Source organism: Scomber scombrus, chromosome 1, assembly GCF_963691925.1.
Source record: "Scomber scombrus chromosome 1, fScoSco1.1, whole genome shotgun sequence".
Lineage (NCBI taxonomy): Eukaryota > Metazoa > Chordata > Actinopteri > Scombriformes > Scombridae > Scomber > Scomber scombrus.
In genome coordinates, this window is record NC_084970.1 from 8,677,192 (window position 1) to 8,692,725 (window position 15,534).

The window sequence follows — 15,534 nt, forward strand, 5'->3', positions numbered from 1 at the left end:
CCAAGGCCACTGTTTAAAGTTACTTAATGTAAAGCCGCTCCGATCTCAATAACCACAATATAGTAAACCACAAACACAACAAGTATTTATAAGTATATGAGCCATTTGGATGAAATTATGGCTTTTTTGGTCATGACTGTTAGTGCACCAGTAATCCACCAGCTCTGTTGATGGAGCAGTGACACAATTTGATGCCATAGATTGTATATAAACCTTTTCCTCAGGGAGCTAAATCTGACCATTTAAAATCGAGGTTTGAATATTTCATTGATGTGTTGTAATTCATAATAACTGATACTTCATATTTGTATCATGCGGCTCAGTTTACAGTATATGAGGAAATCACATGTATGTGGTCGGAACAGTGTTGTTGATGGGACTCTCGTTTAACCATCGGAAAAAACCCATATCCGGAAGAGCTAAAATTGTGATTGATAATGAAAGGAGATGGAGCTTTGCTAGAGGTCAAAGTTCAACCGCAACCCGTTCAACTGTTACCGTTGGCTCTCCGCTGTCTGTAAAACACGATGGCAGAGGGGTCAACAACCTCTTCACATTTCAGGCCAGACTGCTTAAGTCATGATTCAACCCTAGCACTATCAAGCGGTGCATTAAGTGTGTTATGCATGTCCATCCGCTGCTAGAAGACACTGAATAATTCATTTATCTAGGCAGAAATATCTTAACATGGCAACCGCATGCTACATATGTAGGCCACACAGAGGAGAGGCCCATATTTACTCCCCCTCTGCAATAGTGCCACTCTTCTTGTTCATGTCTCCTTACCTTTCCGGATTGTGACCATCACTGTAAAATAATACCTTGAAAAATGCCAATAAAACCATCATAACTGTAGTACCAAACTGAGATTCCTTTCTATTTTTATGAGTTTTGGCACTGACAGAGTTAATATCATGAGAGAAATGTGTGTGTACCAGGTGTGTGTTTCTATAGAAACTCAGTAACTGCTTCATATTGTTGATTCAGGTGTTTTCATTTACCAGAAGTAGCTTCACATATTAGAAATCCTCTCAAAATTATTAATGCTAAAAGTACTCTAGAGACCTTAGAAGTGACAGAGTGTTGGATAAGAAATCTGATTAAGTAAAAAATACAGATCTGGGAAAAAGCAGACATGGGGGACATAAAACATTACTTTTTTAGTTATGTGAACAATAAAATCTTCCCAGACACTCAAAAGTCTTACCAAGCATAAATCATAAATGTTTTATTATATGACCTTATTTCCATCTCATATTATGTTGTTTTTTTTAACTTTCTGATGTCAGGTGATTTTACTTTACATAAGTATAATGGGATGTTACAATCACAGTAGCTTTATTCAACCTCTGAAGACTTTTTTTGTAGGTGATATGACTGTGGTAATATTTTCATAACTCACAAGGCAACATGATTGTAGTATAATGTTATATTATATTCCTTAGATTCAAGATATTGTGTTTTCTCTTACATCCTACTGGAAGGTCAGAGGTCAGAGAGCTTATCCTATCCATGAGCCTTACCACTCGTTTCATGGCGTTCTGAACCCTAGAGTTAAATGACTAAAATATGTAATGTCAACACATTTAAAATCCGGAAGCAAGGGCAGGGAAGACAGGGGAGAAAACACAAGACAGACACAGATGGAGAGAGAAAGAGACAGGCAGAGACAGAGAAGGAAAGATGTGCAGCAGCACATTACACTAATGGACATCTACTGTTGTGCCCTGGGCTTAGGGCGGATTAGAGTTTACCACGTCACTAAGAACACTGACACACACACACACACACACACACACACACACACACACACACACACACACACACACACACACACACCAACTTGAATCAACAGCAGATACACACGACAGGGTAATCCGCTATACCTTGGTTACATCAATTACATAGCCCCTGTAATTTGTGGTTTTATTAAATACAAAATTATTTTTTCCTGAAAAATGGACGTTGTATGGTTTTGTTCTTCCACTCCTCACATGTGTTCTTGTGTATTATAAAGTTATTTGCACCCAGGCCAATAAATGAACAAGACCTAAATGCATTTTTAAACCAAGACCTCCCCCTAGCTGCAGAAAGCCATAATGAATTGTAACCTCTGGTATTGAAGGCAGATGGCAATATTTCCCAAACAGTGGGTTGGGTCCTTTCTGAAAGGCAATAATCTAAATCTGAGGGGTCATTAGATGATTACAAATTTCTGCCTCACAAATTTGTGTTGATTTTTGGACTTTGAACTGTGAAATACTGGATAACTAAACCTCTTTGAGCCTAAAAGACATGACACATGACGCAAGGCCCCAACCAGACATTTGACCTTTTTGTAAGGGGCTATGAACCAAAAAGGTTGAAAATCACTAACCTACTATACTGTGCAGTATTTTTCCTGTTTAATGTGTTACAGTGATCTTCAGATAACTGTCCTAATCAATTAACTGTTACAGTTTTGTCACTACATTATTTGTGAAAGCTTTTAACATTGGGGCCAGGGCCATCAAAAACTGATATTTGCTACTAACTGCAACTACTACAACTTTAGACAATTACTCTCAAATGTGATAAAACTAATTTTAAACAGGCGTTTTATGGCCATAAAGCTCCTTTTAAACATACACATATTTGACAAAAGGATGGTACAGAAGCGTATTGGTGTAAAGGAAAAAAAGATCAGTATCACGTTATTATGTGAGAAGTGTCAGGTTATTATTGACACATTGAGTTGCCCCTGGGTATGACATGCGCTATATAAACAAAGCTGCCTTGCTTTGCCTTGCCTATTATGCAACATTTCTCACATAATAACGTGACACTGATCTTTTTTTTTTTTTTTTCTGGCGTGGCACCATTACGCTTGTAGGATGAAAATTCAATGACTGAGATAATAATAATTATTTCTAATTGAATGTGATTTAATGTATTCCAGCAACATTTGTGTGTTATGTAAGAATTGATGCTACATATATATGGTGCTGTAAAGTAAAGTACACTGTATTAAATACATATTTAAACAATCTTCATGAGAGGATAATATTTCTGATATAAATACATTTACAGAGTGAGTAGTAGGGTAAAATAGACCAATCAGCGGCTTGGACGTAGAGCCTTCGCGTATTTCCGTCGGTCACGTGACCCTCGTACCCCCTCATCCTGTCCACCCGGTCATTCTGTCTTTTTAGTACTCAGGTCAGTGTACCCCACCACTGCGGTACGATGTTCCGTGCTGTGTTCCGACTGACGGCCACAGGAGCCCGGAGTCTGGCACGGTCGCGGCCCTGCTACTCAGGTAGGACCGTGTGCCTCAGTCCCACCGGGATATGAAGAAGCTTCAGCAATGAAAGTAACAGAACAGCCTGCTTGACTTAGCTTAGCTTCCTCTGTGTGTACGTGAGAGCTAACGTAGGGTGACATTGAAATATTTTTATGAGTGGTTATCCTTGTGAGCTCGACCCTAATATTTTTTAGTATTGACAACTTTCATAGAGTACTTTGAATGAAGCGGCGCGAAATGAATTTTAATTAAAAAAAGTGTCGACCTTGTAGTGACCCTCCTCAGGTGGTTCAAGAGCGTCAGTGAGCGCAGTTTATACGCAATTTAATGTTTAACACGTACAACAATAGACTGTCTATAAGTATTTATGTACTGTCAATGATACTATATTATAAAGTATGTATATAAATATGTATTTAAAATGTAGACGTGCTTGTGGACGTTTTGGAAACGCTAGTGTGTGTGTTGTTACTATCCCAAAATGAACTCTCCTGAACCCTCCTACAGGTCATCTTGCCCTAGCTCGCTTTAAGTATATATGTATTTATGCAGACTACTAAATGGATAGTAAGATGTAATTCATTATAATGAATTCTAAGAAATTGTATAAATGAAATATATAATATAATGTATATAAAGATCCACATAAGATGTGCTTATGTCTATGTGATGAGTTGGAAATACACTTGAATGCTGTATAGATAAAAAGTTGTAATTATGTTATATGTTCTAATGTTAGAGATACCAGGCTAATTATCCTATGATCATTGTTGTATTACATGAATCAGGGTTTATATTTTTTGTGGGTGTTTATTTTTTTAATTCAATGTACAGTGGAAGTTGCAAGACTAACCACCCAGTGTGTTTAAAGAGACTGAAACCAACCTCATTTTACAAGTCAAGTCTATAGCTGTGTATTGTATTCAGTACAGTGTCTTAAGTTGATGCTGGGATGTACAGACCATCAACATCAACCACCTTGATGAATGTAGCTGGAAATGCTGTTGTGCCTATTTTAATTGAATCTTATTTAATTAAGTCCTGCAACATATATTTTTCTTTTTTAAGAACAGTTGTTATCAGATAAGATATTTGTAGAAATAACGATTTTAGTCTCAGTCTGCCATACCCCATACCTGAGTATCTCTGTTAAACTTTGGCTTGCTCACAGACAGTCATATCGTGTAAACTTAAGAACTTAATGTGTGAAACAGGACGCGCAGGCATTTTGAATACATTGGATGCTTTGTTTTAGCAGCTTAATCGTTACGTGCGATATGAGGTTATCACAATCAAGTTCTTGTACTGCTGCTTGTGTTAAGACAACATGTAATATTTGTTAACGGAAAAATGAAATTTTTTTATAGATAAAATGTTTATATTTCTCAGGTTACATGTCTACTGTTTTTCAGCTCCGTTGGCCTCCAGATGTTACTCCCATGCCAAGGTGGAGACAGATGAGGAGTTTGATGCCCGCTGGGTCACGTACTTCAGCAAGCCTGACCTTGATGCCTGGGAGCTGAGGAAAGGTGACTTTCTTTTGACAGTTCATGGTTATCGCATTCTGATAAGTCTGATAAAGTGACTTCCTGGTTTTATTATTGTTAAAATTCCAGCTTCGTTTAATTTTCAAACCATTATGAAAACCTTTAGTTTCAAATTAGTACGCCAATATGTATTTTTGAAGTAAACGTGGTCAAATTATGAAGATACAATGATGAATCAATTATGTGGAACAGAATGAATCAGCATCTATTTTTGACAACTAATTTTAATTTTAATTTTCCAAAACCAAAATGCCAAATATTCTGTGGTTAATCCAATACTATGGCTTTACTATGGATTCAAAGGTTCCTCAAATGTGGCTTTTTCTCAGTTATTGGTTGCAGTTGCTCCCCTCATTATTGCTGTTTTGTTTTGTGAAATCATGTGTGATTTTTTTTTTTTTTTTTCTATGAATTTTAACCTAAAGGCATGAACACCTTGATTGGGTACGATTTGGTTCCTGAGCCAAAGATCCTTGATTCGGCACTGAGGGCTTGCCGAAGACTAAATGACATGGCCAGCGCTATTCGCATCCTCGAGGCCGTGAAGGTGAGTGCCTTCATCATAGCTTTGTGCAGATGTGGCTGAGCTTTGTTTCAGTTAGGAGCTGTGACATCTGACATGCATAGAGCTTGATTGACAATCACTTAATTTACCAAAGTAATGAGTTAGAGACAAATCAACAACTTAATTAACAGATAAATAAAACAGAAATAAAAGATTAAAGGTAGTTTGAAGAGTAGAGTACAACTCCACATAGCATTTATTGTTTCCCCCATTATTTCATTCTATTCATACTACGTAAATTACACACTATTATATAATAAAAAGTGATTGTAGAGAAAACAGATAGCATATGTTGTTAAATCCTAGAGAAACAGATTTGTTTTTTAATTGTCTGTTGCCAAGTATGCACGTTTTTTGTTGACATTTGTTTTGTTTTGCAGGACAAATCAGGACCCTACAAAGATATCTACCCCTACCTGATTCAGGAGCTGACACCCACCCTGGCAGAACTCGGCATCTCGACTCCAGAAGAGCTGGGCATTGACAGGGTATAGACCACTGAGGTGAGACCCGTCATGTTACAATACTACAGGTTACTTGTGGAAGGTGGTGTGTCTGTAGAAAGGTTGTTTCAGGTATCAGTGCTGCCTGTAAACCTGTATGTGCACACAGGACTACTCTATGAACAGGCATCAGAAACACATTGAAGCAGTAAAACAGATAATATGTGCTTGTTTTTTGATGGTAAAAATAAATCACACATATGCAGCATTCACCTGACTACATATACTGCAGCACTGTTAACTAGAACATGGATTATTGCTTATCAATTGCTTGCAGCTGAAAATATCTTCTGTTGCTCTATCCTCAGGTCATTTGCTGTAAAAAGAGATGAGCTCTACCTATTCTTTCCTGTCAAGAATGTCTATATTGTTGATTCAACCTGTCCTGTTATGTACAAAATGGTGGACCTAATAAAGAAAATCAATAACAAGACTGTGTTTCGTGGGGGTTTTTCTTCTTCTGGTAAATCATTGAATATTGTTAAATCTTTTTTTTTTTTTTTAAATCACAAAGTGAAGTTATTTTTGACGAGGGGAAAACAGTTCAGTAACTATTATGTTCATGCAAACATGTTAAAAACTGTATGCAAAACACAATCAATTTAGCTCCAGTTCAGAGGATAGAAAAACCTGAAAAATGTAAACTGGTTCATCTGCATACTTTGGTTGTAGTCCTCATTTAATCCTTTAAAAATGCAACAACAACAAAAAAGTTCAAGTAAACAAGTGTCTGGTGTTAATAATAATTGCATTTGAAAGTGTGAGGTCACAAACCAGCAGTGACTAATGAAACCAGTGTTAGAAGTGTTCAAGCAAAATACTGAATCTCTATCAGGGCTGCTGTTTTTCCACTGATCCTGACCTTTGACCGTGTGGTAGTAACCAGGCCAGGAGAGGATTAACCTCAACCTCATTAGAGTATGCAGACAACTTTTTAGCTGTATCTGTCGTGAGCAAATCAGGATTTCTTTTCACTAAGCTCTTCTCAGCCACCAGAGGTCAACAGAAGGCTGGAAACATTTTAGCTGGGTTGTGCATTGTGCTGTTACACCGATTGGTTCTCTGCCAGTGAATATTGTAAGTAACTGACTCATGCAGTAATGTTACAACTGACTAGTGATGTAACTGCAGTATATTCAGTATGTTTTAGAAATACAAACATGACAAACTCCACACTGGAAAATGGAGTCAAGACCATGTTGAAGTGTTTAATTATTGTCACTATTTCCAACCATTTATTAAAATATGTTAAAAATGTTATATAATAATCAAATTTTGTGTATCCCCATCTATTGATTGAAAATGTCTAGTTTACTTTTTGCATATCTCCTTTTTGGCCCCACATATGTGATGTGAAGTGTAATGAAGGGTGTGGTTAAAAAAAAATATTAAAAAATAATAATAATTTAGTGATAATAAAATGAGAAAGTGGAATTGAAAAAAAAAAGGTTCTGTGTGTGATCTGACTTGTGTGACACATACTAACATCATGTCATGTGACTGCAGGCGTTCACTGGGGAATTTTGACCGGAAGTAGCAAAAAAAAACAACTCACTGATAGCATTAGCATAACTAGCTAACAGAAGTGCCTACCTCCTCCCGGAGAGAACAACAAAGTCCCTCTCCGGCGGGGCACCTATCATCATGGCCGTGTTGTGGAGGAATTTGTGACAACTGACGCCAAGATGATGAACGACATCATAGAGGAGCCGGAGAAAGACACTCTGCTGGAGTCTCAGCCGGAGCCACAACAAGTTTTGACGGTAATGTCAGCAAAGCTAACGCGGCTAACGCTAGCTTCCACTTCAATGCTGTCTGGCAGGCTAGCCAACTAGCCTAGCCTGTGATTTTGACAGTTGTGTAGATAAGACATACTCAACAAATGGTTGTCCAGAGGGCCAGTTCTCTGAATAAAGACATTGTAATGTTAGTATACTAACTTTGTCTGTAAATTACATGATTAACAGGCCTAAAAACCACGCCAAAATCGATTATCTCTTCCTGTAAGCCGATTGGATTGCTTGGAAATTCACCCCCGCCCCCAAGTTGTAAACAGAAACTAATTTGATTCATGAAGGTGTGATTAGGACACATTGGAGTTGGTTTACAGTCTTATAAAGACACTCTTAAAACTCAGTTTTCTAGTCATTTATCACATGAGGGTTTTTACTTGGCTACTATAAATGAATATAAGATGCTGATTCTCCTTCATCTCTGACACCTCAGGGGCCCAGCAGCGGCACAAGGCCTAAGACCACTGATGGAGGCATCAGGCCGGTTGAGAAAAGAGGACCTTACATCATGTCCAGAGCTCCAGCCATCCACCTCAAACTACGTAAGAGTTACTTGGACTCACCACACTGTATTCATGAGTTCAGCTGCTGCTACGGTAGAACATGTTGAATTTGCGGACAGCAAAGCCTGAGTCTTAACACATGGATGAGCTCAGTAGCCCGCAGATTGTAGAAAACAGTATATATAGACAACTTTTCATAATAATGTGTACTGCCTACTTCCATCACATCCAATGCACTTTAAGTTGATGAGATCTGCATTGCATTACTGACAGACTGCTGACTCTGATTCCAATATTCATTTACAAAGCAGACTTGGTGTAGCCACGTATTCCTGCAAAATGCCAGCCAAGTGTCATAGATTGGGAGGATTTCCACGCAGGGAAGAGGTGATGCTGGGTGTTGCACATGAGAAACAGCTGTCCTGTCAATATGTGACAAATTCCATAAGACACATGACATATTTCACAGACTGTTTTGTCTCTGTCCACAATAAGCCAATATGTTGTCACTCAGGAAATCAGGAAATGAAAAGTTTAACCCAGTGTGTGGTATGAAACTGGAAAAGTCTTCCTATTTCCTCCAGAGAGCTGCTCCAACCTGTTAAAATGTCTAGCTTGAGTAATATGATAGAACAACCGTGCATACATTCCTGTAGGTGTGCATATAGTCCTGTTTTTAGCTTGTGAAATAAGCTGCTGTGTGTTGGACCATAAGAGAAGAACAACAACATTAATGGAGTCGAGGCGTGTTTATTTTCAGTTTTTCCATCACGTTTTCTGAATCTTTGGCTCAATTTCTCAAAACACAGAATGCAAAACACTACAAATATTTAGCAATAGCAAATACTGCATACATAACTGTTTTATTACTTTCCAAAATGTATTTTGCATCAATTTGACACACATGCCGTCATATAAAATAGATCTTTCTACTAACCAACAACACACTGCTGTGCTCAACACAAAACACTACCATAAATGTCTTATCCGTAGGTTTATCTCTTTTGCATTTTCAGTGTAGCTGGTTTTAAAAGATTATTACAGTAATGTTTATCTAGTCAAAAATGTAAATAAATACAAATGCAATACAGTGACAAAAACATTTATTTATTTCCAGAATTCAGTGTTTTGGAACATTTGTGTTTTGTATGTAACACTTCACATACCCAGTATGAGGAAATCAGGGAAAACATTCAGTAAGACAAAGTGTTTTCTGTTAAAAAAAGAAAAGAAAGTGGATTTGGTTGTGCTGTTATATACGGCCCAATGTAGACAAACACCTGCTGAATGTTATTGACTGTTGTGTGTCTGCAGTGATGTGGTTCTGTATTTCTCGTAGTCTAATGATATTGTTTGCCCCCTCATCCTCCTTTTCTTCTCCTTGATCTCTAGCTTTTGCTTCACCGCTGACCTCCATCTGTGGCCTTTTCATAGTGCTATGTTCTGATTTCTAAGTAAAACATTAAGCAACACCTGTGAGGAGCAGGTTTTGCCAACTGGTAAATAGAGCTTGCATTGTGATTGGCGTTGCTTTCCAATGGAACCTCAGAGAGTTTAACTTTGAATGTTGCACCTAATGTAGAGAATAGTGTGTAGTGTTTTTTCAAAAAGTCTGATATAGAATTGAAAACTGAGTCAAAAGCAGAAATTGTGCTTGCAGTTTTCATGTTCCAATTTTAGTGTTTAAACGATTGTGAAAAACTAATGTGGATGTACAGTTGAGGTCTGTTTGTGTGTGTTTAAAAAAAAACAAAAAAAAAAAAACAGAATAAATGTTATTCAAAAATATTCAGAAATTTGGTTTCTTTATAATAAAAAAAACCCCATAACAATATGTAATGCTTAAAAAATATACACATAGCTCAGCTAGTATTTAGGTTGCATGTCTCATTGTCTCTCAGCAGAGGGACAACTTGAGTTTTCTTCCAGACCACTGGAAGAGTGTCTTTGCAGTACTTTGTTATTATGAACAGTTGCATGCACTAACAATGTTGGGACCTGAAGTTGCTTTGAAATGGCCCCAAGTGAGATTCCTTACTTGCATAAAGCTATTATGAGCTTTCTCAGATCCATACTGAGCTGTTTGGACTTCCTTATTATGATTTCTTGTGGCTCATTCTGATGTGTGCACTCACATAAGCCCTATGTAAGACCCACAACAAATGTATAAAAGAAATCAAACTTTGAACTTCAGCACTAAGCACAAACACATCCTCTTCTCTGACTACTTGTAGAGAAACACAGGGAGATGGCGAGGAAAGCGCTGAAGAAGAAAGCCCTCTCACCAGGACCTCCGGTGATGCATCAGCCCAGGCAAGGAGCCAAGAGGTAAAGAGAGGTGGCACAGCGAGGAAAGAGTGATGTCAGCATTATGCACGAGACGATCGATTGTTCATGGTGATTTAATCAGTTTCTTTTCCCTCCATTTAGAACGATCAAGTTCAACAAGGGCTACGCTGCTTTGAGTCAACATGCGGAGGATACTTTGGTAGCTCTGGAGTCAGACAGGTAAGGTTACACCAGGTACACAGGTTATAGAGATGTAGATAAACTGAAAAGAAACTACAAACAAACCTGAGTTAAGAAGTGGAGCAGCACATTTTTCTCTATTTATTATCTTCATCTTTTCTTGTATGAGGAATGAAGTGCATTTTCTGTGAACACAATTCCTGTAGACACTTAAATGGTCAAATCAGAATGACAGATCTTGTCCTACTTGTTCTTTGCAGTGATGAAGAGATCGATTTTGAGCAGTATTCCTCAGGATACTCTTCAGCTGAGGTGAGCCCCCCCCCCCCCACGGCGGATTCTTCACATGCTATCAGAATCTCAGTTCCCACAGTCAAAACTGTGTGTGTGTGTGTGTGTGTGTGTGTGTGTGTGTGTGTGTGTGTGTGTGTGTGTGTGTGTGTGTGTGTGTGTGTGTGTGTGTGTGTGTGTGTGTGTAAATCAGTTTTTTTGCCCATCTATGTGCAGCTATTTTCAATCTGGGTTTAATTTATGGTGATTTCTGTGCAAACTTTCATTAACACTCGCATAGCCTCATCATTAAGTATACACACAGAGTTGGAAATGTGACTTTGGAAACCTTGAAAAGAATCTGTCAGTGAGATAAAACTTGTAAAGTATTTATGGAGTTCTTGCAGGGTAGTGTACAGATTGCCAGGTGTAGATAGTACTTCCAGTAGTCTTCCAAACAGTAGTATACTGTGATTTAGAAAGTGGTTTAAGGGTTTATCCCAAGTGATCAACAAAAAAACAAACGCATGTAAAATAATCAGTACAACTGATATCAGCTCATCAAACATTTAGAACTGTGGCCAGATCTTTATCGTGTGAGCGTGCCTTTATACATATTGTAGGTTCATTTACTGTGTACCTGAGCATGAATGGATTTGACAACAAAGGGTTCGTTTACCTTGTTGCTGTTTTTCACTCACCTACACTGAACCTCTGGCTATTTTTTTCATTTCAGTTATGCAGTCAGAGTTGTATACACTACCCTTCAGTGTAGCTTAAATTCAGTTTTACCTGTTTTCTCACGTAACTGTTGAGTAACTGTGGAATTTTCATCATACCTAAGATATATACAACTAATAAACAGTACTAGTTGTATGGACACAGGTGAAAACAACACGGTGTGTCCAAACTTTTAACTGGTACTGTATTTAAATAATTCATAATAGAGCATAGACTAATAGACCCCTATGCCAGCTATGTATTTGTAGTGTTTGGGAGATACATATTTAAATTAAAAAATGTTTAATAGCGCTTTAACCACTGTAATTGCTAGCAGTAACCATCGAAGACTGGTAATCTGACTTGAACCCAAAAGCAGGTTGGTTTAGTGTTGTGTCATTTAAATGTCGCAAACGCCTTGGAGCAATTTAGGTGATCCCCGACCACAGTTACTAGAATTCTTGTTCAGTTTAGTTGCTCACTCCCAGTCCAAATAAACTGAAAAGTGACTGGCAAGAAAACAACTTGAGTAGAAACAACCTTTGATTTAAGACCAGAAAGAATATCTTACATACTTCTACTCAGATCTTTTATGTTCTGTGAGGAGGGAAGGCGTAGTCTGGTTTGTAGCAGCAAGAGTATGAAATCTTACTGTATGCAGACGATGTGTGTGTGTGTGTGTGTGTGTGTGTGTGTGTGTGTGTGTGTGTGTGTGTGTGTGTGTGTGTGTGTGTGTGTGTGTGTGTGTGTGTGTGTGTGTGTGTGTGTGTGTGTGTGTGTGTTGTTAATGAAGTCTCTGTGTTTGTCCTCCAGGTCCATCCTGATTTAAGCAGGCAGCTGCTTCAGGACGGCTACCGTCTGGACGAGATCCCAGACGACGAGGACCTGGACCTGATTCCGCCCAAAGCCCTGGGCTCCTCAGTGTGCTGCTGCTCCGAGGGTCCGTCCTGCTCCATGCAGTGATGTCAATGCCGTGACTCGAACGTGAAACTTATAAAGGCTCGGCTCCAGTTCCAGTCCCTGACTTAACGTCAGTGGTTCTGAGGCCTTCTTTCTAACCAAGCTCCACTGCTGCTTCCAGCTCTGAAGCCAAATCCCTGCCTATGCAGGACCGTGTGCACCGAGATCGCTCGACCCACATGAAAGCACGGATGGACGAGAGAACAAGCCTTATCCACTGTGACCCCAAAGCTTGACCTATTTTTTTATTATTGTTTTCTTTTTATAGGATTACACAAAATGCTAACTATGTCAGCGCTCTACATAGATAGGCAGAGTAATTCATCATGTGGGTTATTTCGTCTTAACCCAGTGAAGAGCTGGTTACTGTCTCATCCTCTCTAGTCAACAAGTCTGCAGCCCTCTATATGAGGTAAAGGGACATGCACTACCTGTATACATGTGTGGTGTATCGTGTTTTATGTCCACGCCCATCGGCGAATCTGCATTTCCCAATTCTTAACTTACTGCTAAATGAAATAATGACACCTGACTCAACCATTGACATTCCTCGACTACTGTTACATATTTTATTTTTTACTTGTATCTGTCCTCGAAAAATTACATTCGAGTTTTATTCCTAAATGAGATGGCCATCGCTTGGGGAAAATGTGACACCTTATAGAATACTTTTTTTAAAAATGAAGCAGAGCACTGAAATGAAATAGGATGTGTAGTGTCGGAGTGAAACCACGTCATGTTTTTATGGCTTATGTGTGTTCTTGTTCAGCGAGTCTTACTATTACAAAAACCTGAAATTAAGTGCGGAAGGTAAGCCTGGGCCCCAATGATCTTCTATTGGTTCCTAATTGTTTGCGCTGTATCTGAGAAGATAAAGAATTGATTACATTTTACAAGTTACACTGCTACATACCACAAAGTATGCATTCATTCAGTTGGAGAGAAAAAGTGTATGAAAAATTGTCCTGGTAAGATAGAAATCCAGTGTTTGAAAGAGCCACAAGTACCAAATGATCCACTACTGTGAACGACACAAAATATAAGCAAATGAGTTACTGAAGTGCTTTGGTGGATAAACCAAAGACAATTTATTTGATTGGAGATTATTTTCATTCCAGGAACAAATATCTGCAATGTGGGGGGAAAAAGCTATTATAGGCATAAGAGCAAAATACATTATGGATTTCCATATAACTCATCTTTTCATTGTAATACATATTCTTATGTAGGTAGATTATGTATATGTTGATCATTTAAATTATCTGATTTTAAACAACTGATACATTTTACATTTTTGCACAGACAGGAAAATATCTGGAATGAAGGGATTTCAATTTTTTTTTAAACACTAAACTTTTTTTATTAGGTACACCTGCCTACAACCGGTACAGTCTAATATAACAGCCCTACAATAATATCATACCTTTTTATAGAAAGTGTATGTTAAGATTTTGGTTCCAAAGGTGTTAATTGGAGGCTGCAGTTTATGGTGCTGATGAGTGGAAAAACACAACTCAGTATAAAACCGAATCAATTCAACTGCACCACAAACTACAAACTCCTAAATAACAGTTAAGACGTCTGTAAAACATAGTATTTATTGCAGGGCTATTCTATTAGACTGCATTACTATTAGTTAGGTTTACTTAATAAACTGCCATCAGAAGGTGTTTTTTTTTTTGTCTTTTTTTGACCAAGATGTGATATGCAGTATTTTGGATATGTCGTCCAGGATTTGAAATCACTCTTAAAAAGATTAGATTTACATTTGAGTTAGATTCTTTTATTTATTTATTTATTCGTTGGGGACACTAAAAATAGTTTTTAAAAAAAGTTAAAAAGCAGTTTTTTTAAGAAGGATATCTAGCCTTGAGGTGTCTGATTGTTGTTACTTATTGGGCTTTTGAGATATAAAGCCATATTTACGTTAATCAGTTTATACTAAGTGTATTCTGTTCTGTTTGTGTTATTATGTGTCATCGTTTCTCATACAATAGACACTTGGTGTGCTTAAAAATGTCAATTCTAAATTTATAAAAACAAATGTACACTACACAAAATGTGTCTGCTCACTTATGTTACAGTCTGGGTCATATTTTACTATTAAATGTTGGTGTTTATTTTGAACTGCATTAACAGAAATTGTTGAGTATAAGAGTAGGTGACTGATCACTTTCTCAGGAGATTTTGTTTGTGAGTGCAACTAGAATATTTTGCCTTTCACGTAAAATTAAAACAAAGTCTGAAAAGTGCATAGAGGTTTTCAGTCGGGATGAATGTGTGGCTGCTGTTATAATTACCTGCACCTGCTGTGTTGGTTGTTATGAGGTGTAACCCTCAGTCATATAAATAAATGGTATTGCACCAAGAAATTAAAGACTGGAAAGAGACTGGAAACATTTTGTGTTTTAAAAAAAAGCTGGAGTCCTTATTGATACTCAGTCGAGTTGGGGTAAATTCACTGTCAAATTCACAAAGTTGGATTTTGTGAAAACCTGAAAGTTGAAAATGTTATGTTAGGATTTACAACATGAGTAATGTACACTAATTTTTCCCAGCACTCCATGGTGGTCATGTGGGTGGTATAGAAGTAAAAGAGTGAATCTCTTGATACAAGTGTGAGCTAAATGCTTTAGATGTAAGAGAGTTGGGTGGTTTTAAAGTGTATTGACCCCAGCCGTGGCTCTGCACGATGTTCTGATGTACATAAATATTGCACTTAACACCAGTGGTCAGTAGCAAGTACACTTGACTCACCTGTACTATGCAACAATTGGGACAATCTGCTTGTTATACAACATTGTGACAGTGTTATTGAGTGCAAAATGCAATAGCTTAAATTGTTATTTTATGATGGTAGACACTAATCTTTTTTATTTAATTGTAACGTTTATTGGTTTACATTACTAAATAAAGCTCAG

The 15,534-nt window shown here is 37.8% G+C and overlaps 2 protein-coding genes across 2 annotated transcripts; both read left to right on the forward strand.

Moving 5' to 3' along the window:
- Positions 1 to 3,141: 3,141 nt before the first annotated feature.
- Positions 3,142 to 6,331, forward strand: LOC134002290 (cytochrome c oxidase subunit 5A, mitochondrial-like). The gene is made up of 5 exons (XM_062441660.1): positions 3,142 to 3,298; positions 4,696 to 4,812; positions 5,256 to 5,377; positions 5,776 to 5,898; positions 6,207 to 6,331. The coding sequence occupies exons 1-4, from the start codon at positions 3,226 to 3,228 to the stop codon at positions 5,887 to 5,889; spliced, it is 426 nt and encodes a 141-aa protein (XP_062297644.1). The 5' UTR covers positions 3,142 to 3,225; the 3' UTR covers positions 5,890 to 5,898; positions 6,207 to 6,331.
- A 1,142-nt stretch (positions 6,332 to 7,473) lies between these two features.
- fam219b (family with sequence similarity 219 member B) lies at positions 7,474 to 15,534 on the forward strand. Its single transcript, XM_062420588.1, has 6 exons — positions 7,474 to 7,661; positions 8,125 to 8,233; positions 10,429 to 10,522; positions 10,625 to 10,702; positions 10,924 to 10,975; positions 12,467 to 15,534. Exons 1-6 carry the CDS (start codon positions 7,584 to 7,586, stop codon positions 12,614 to 12,616), a joined length of 561 nt encoding a protein of 186 aa, XP_062276572.1. The 5' UTR covers positions 7,474 to 7,583; the 3' UTR covers positions 12,617 to 15,534.

Excerpts from the sequence above, each read along its gene's own strand:
- LOC134002290 (XM_062441660.1), top strand. The coding sequence starts at position 3,226 with ATGTTCCGTGCTGTGTTCCGACTGACGGCCACAGGAGCCCGGAGTCTG. Across the intron at positions 4,813-5,255 it reads TGCCTGGGAGCTGAGGAAAG|GCATGAACACCTTGATTGGG; the intron begins GTGACTTTCTTT and ends TTTAACCTAAAG. Across the intron at positions 5,378-5,775 it reads GCATCCTCGAGGCCGTGAAG|GACAAATCAGGACCCTACAA; the intron begins GTGAGTGCCTTC and ends TTTGTTTTGCAG.
- fam219b (XM_062420588.1), top strand. The coding sequence starts at position 7,584 with ATGATGAACGACATCATAGAGGAGCCGGAGAAAGACACTCTGCTGGAG. Across the intron at positions 7,662-8,124 it reads AGCCACAACAAGTTTTGACG|GGGCCCAGCAGCGGCACAAG; the intron begins GTAATGTCAGCA and ends CTGACACCTCAG. Across the intron at positions 10,703-10,923 it reads GTAGCTCTGGAGTCAGACAG|TGATGAAGAGATCGATTTTG; the intron begins GTAAGGTTACAC and ends TGTTCTTTGCAG.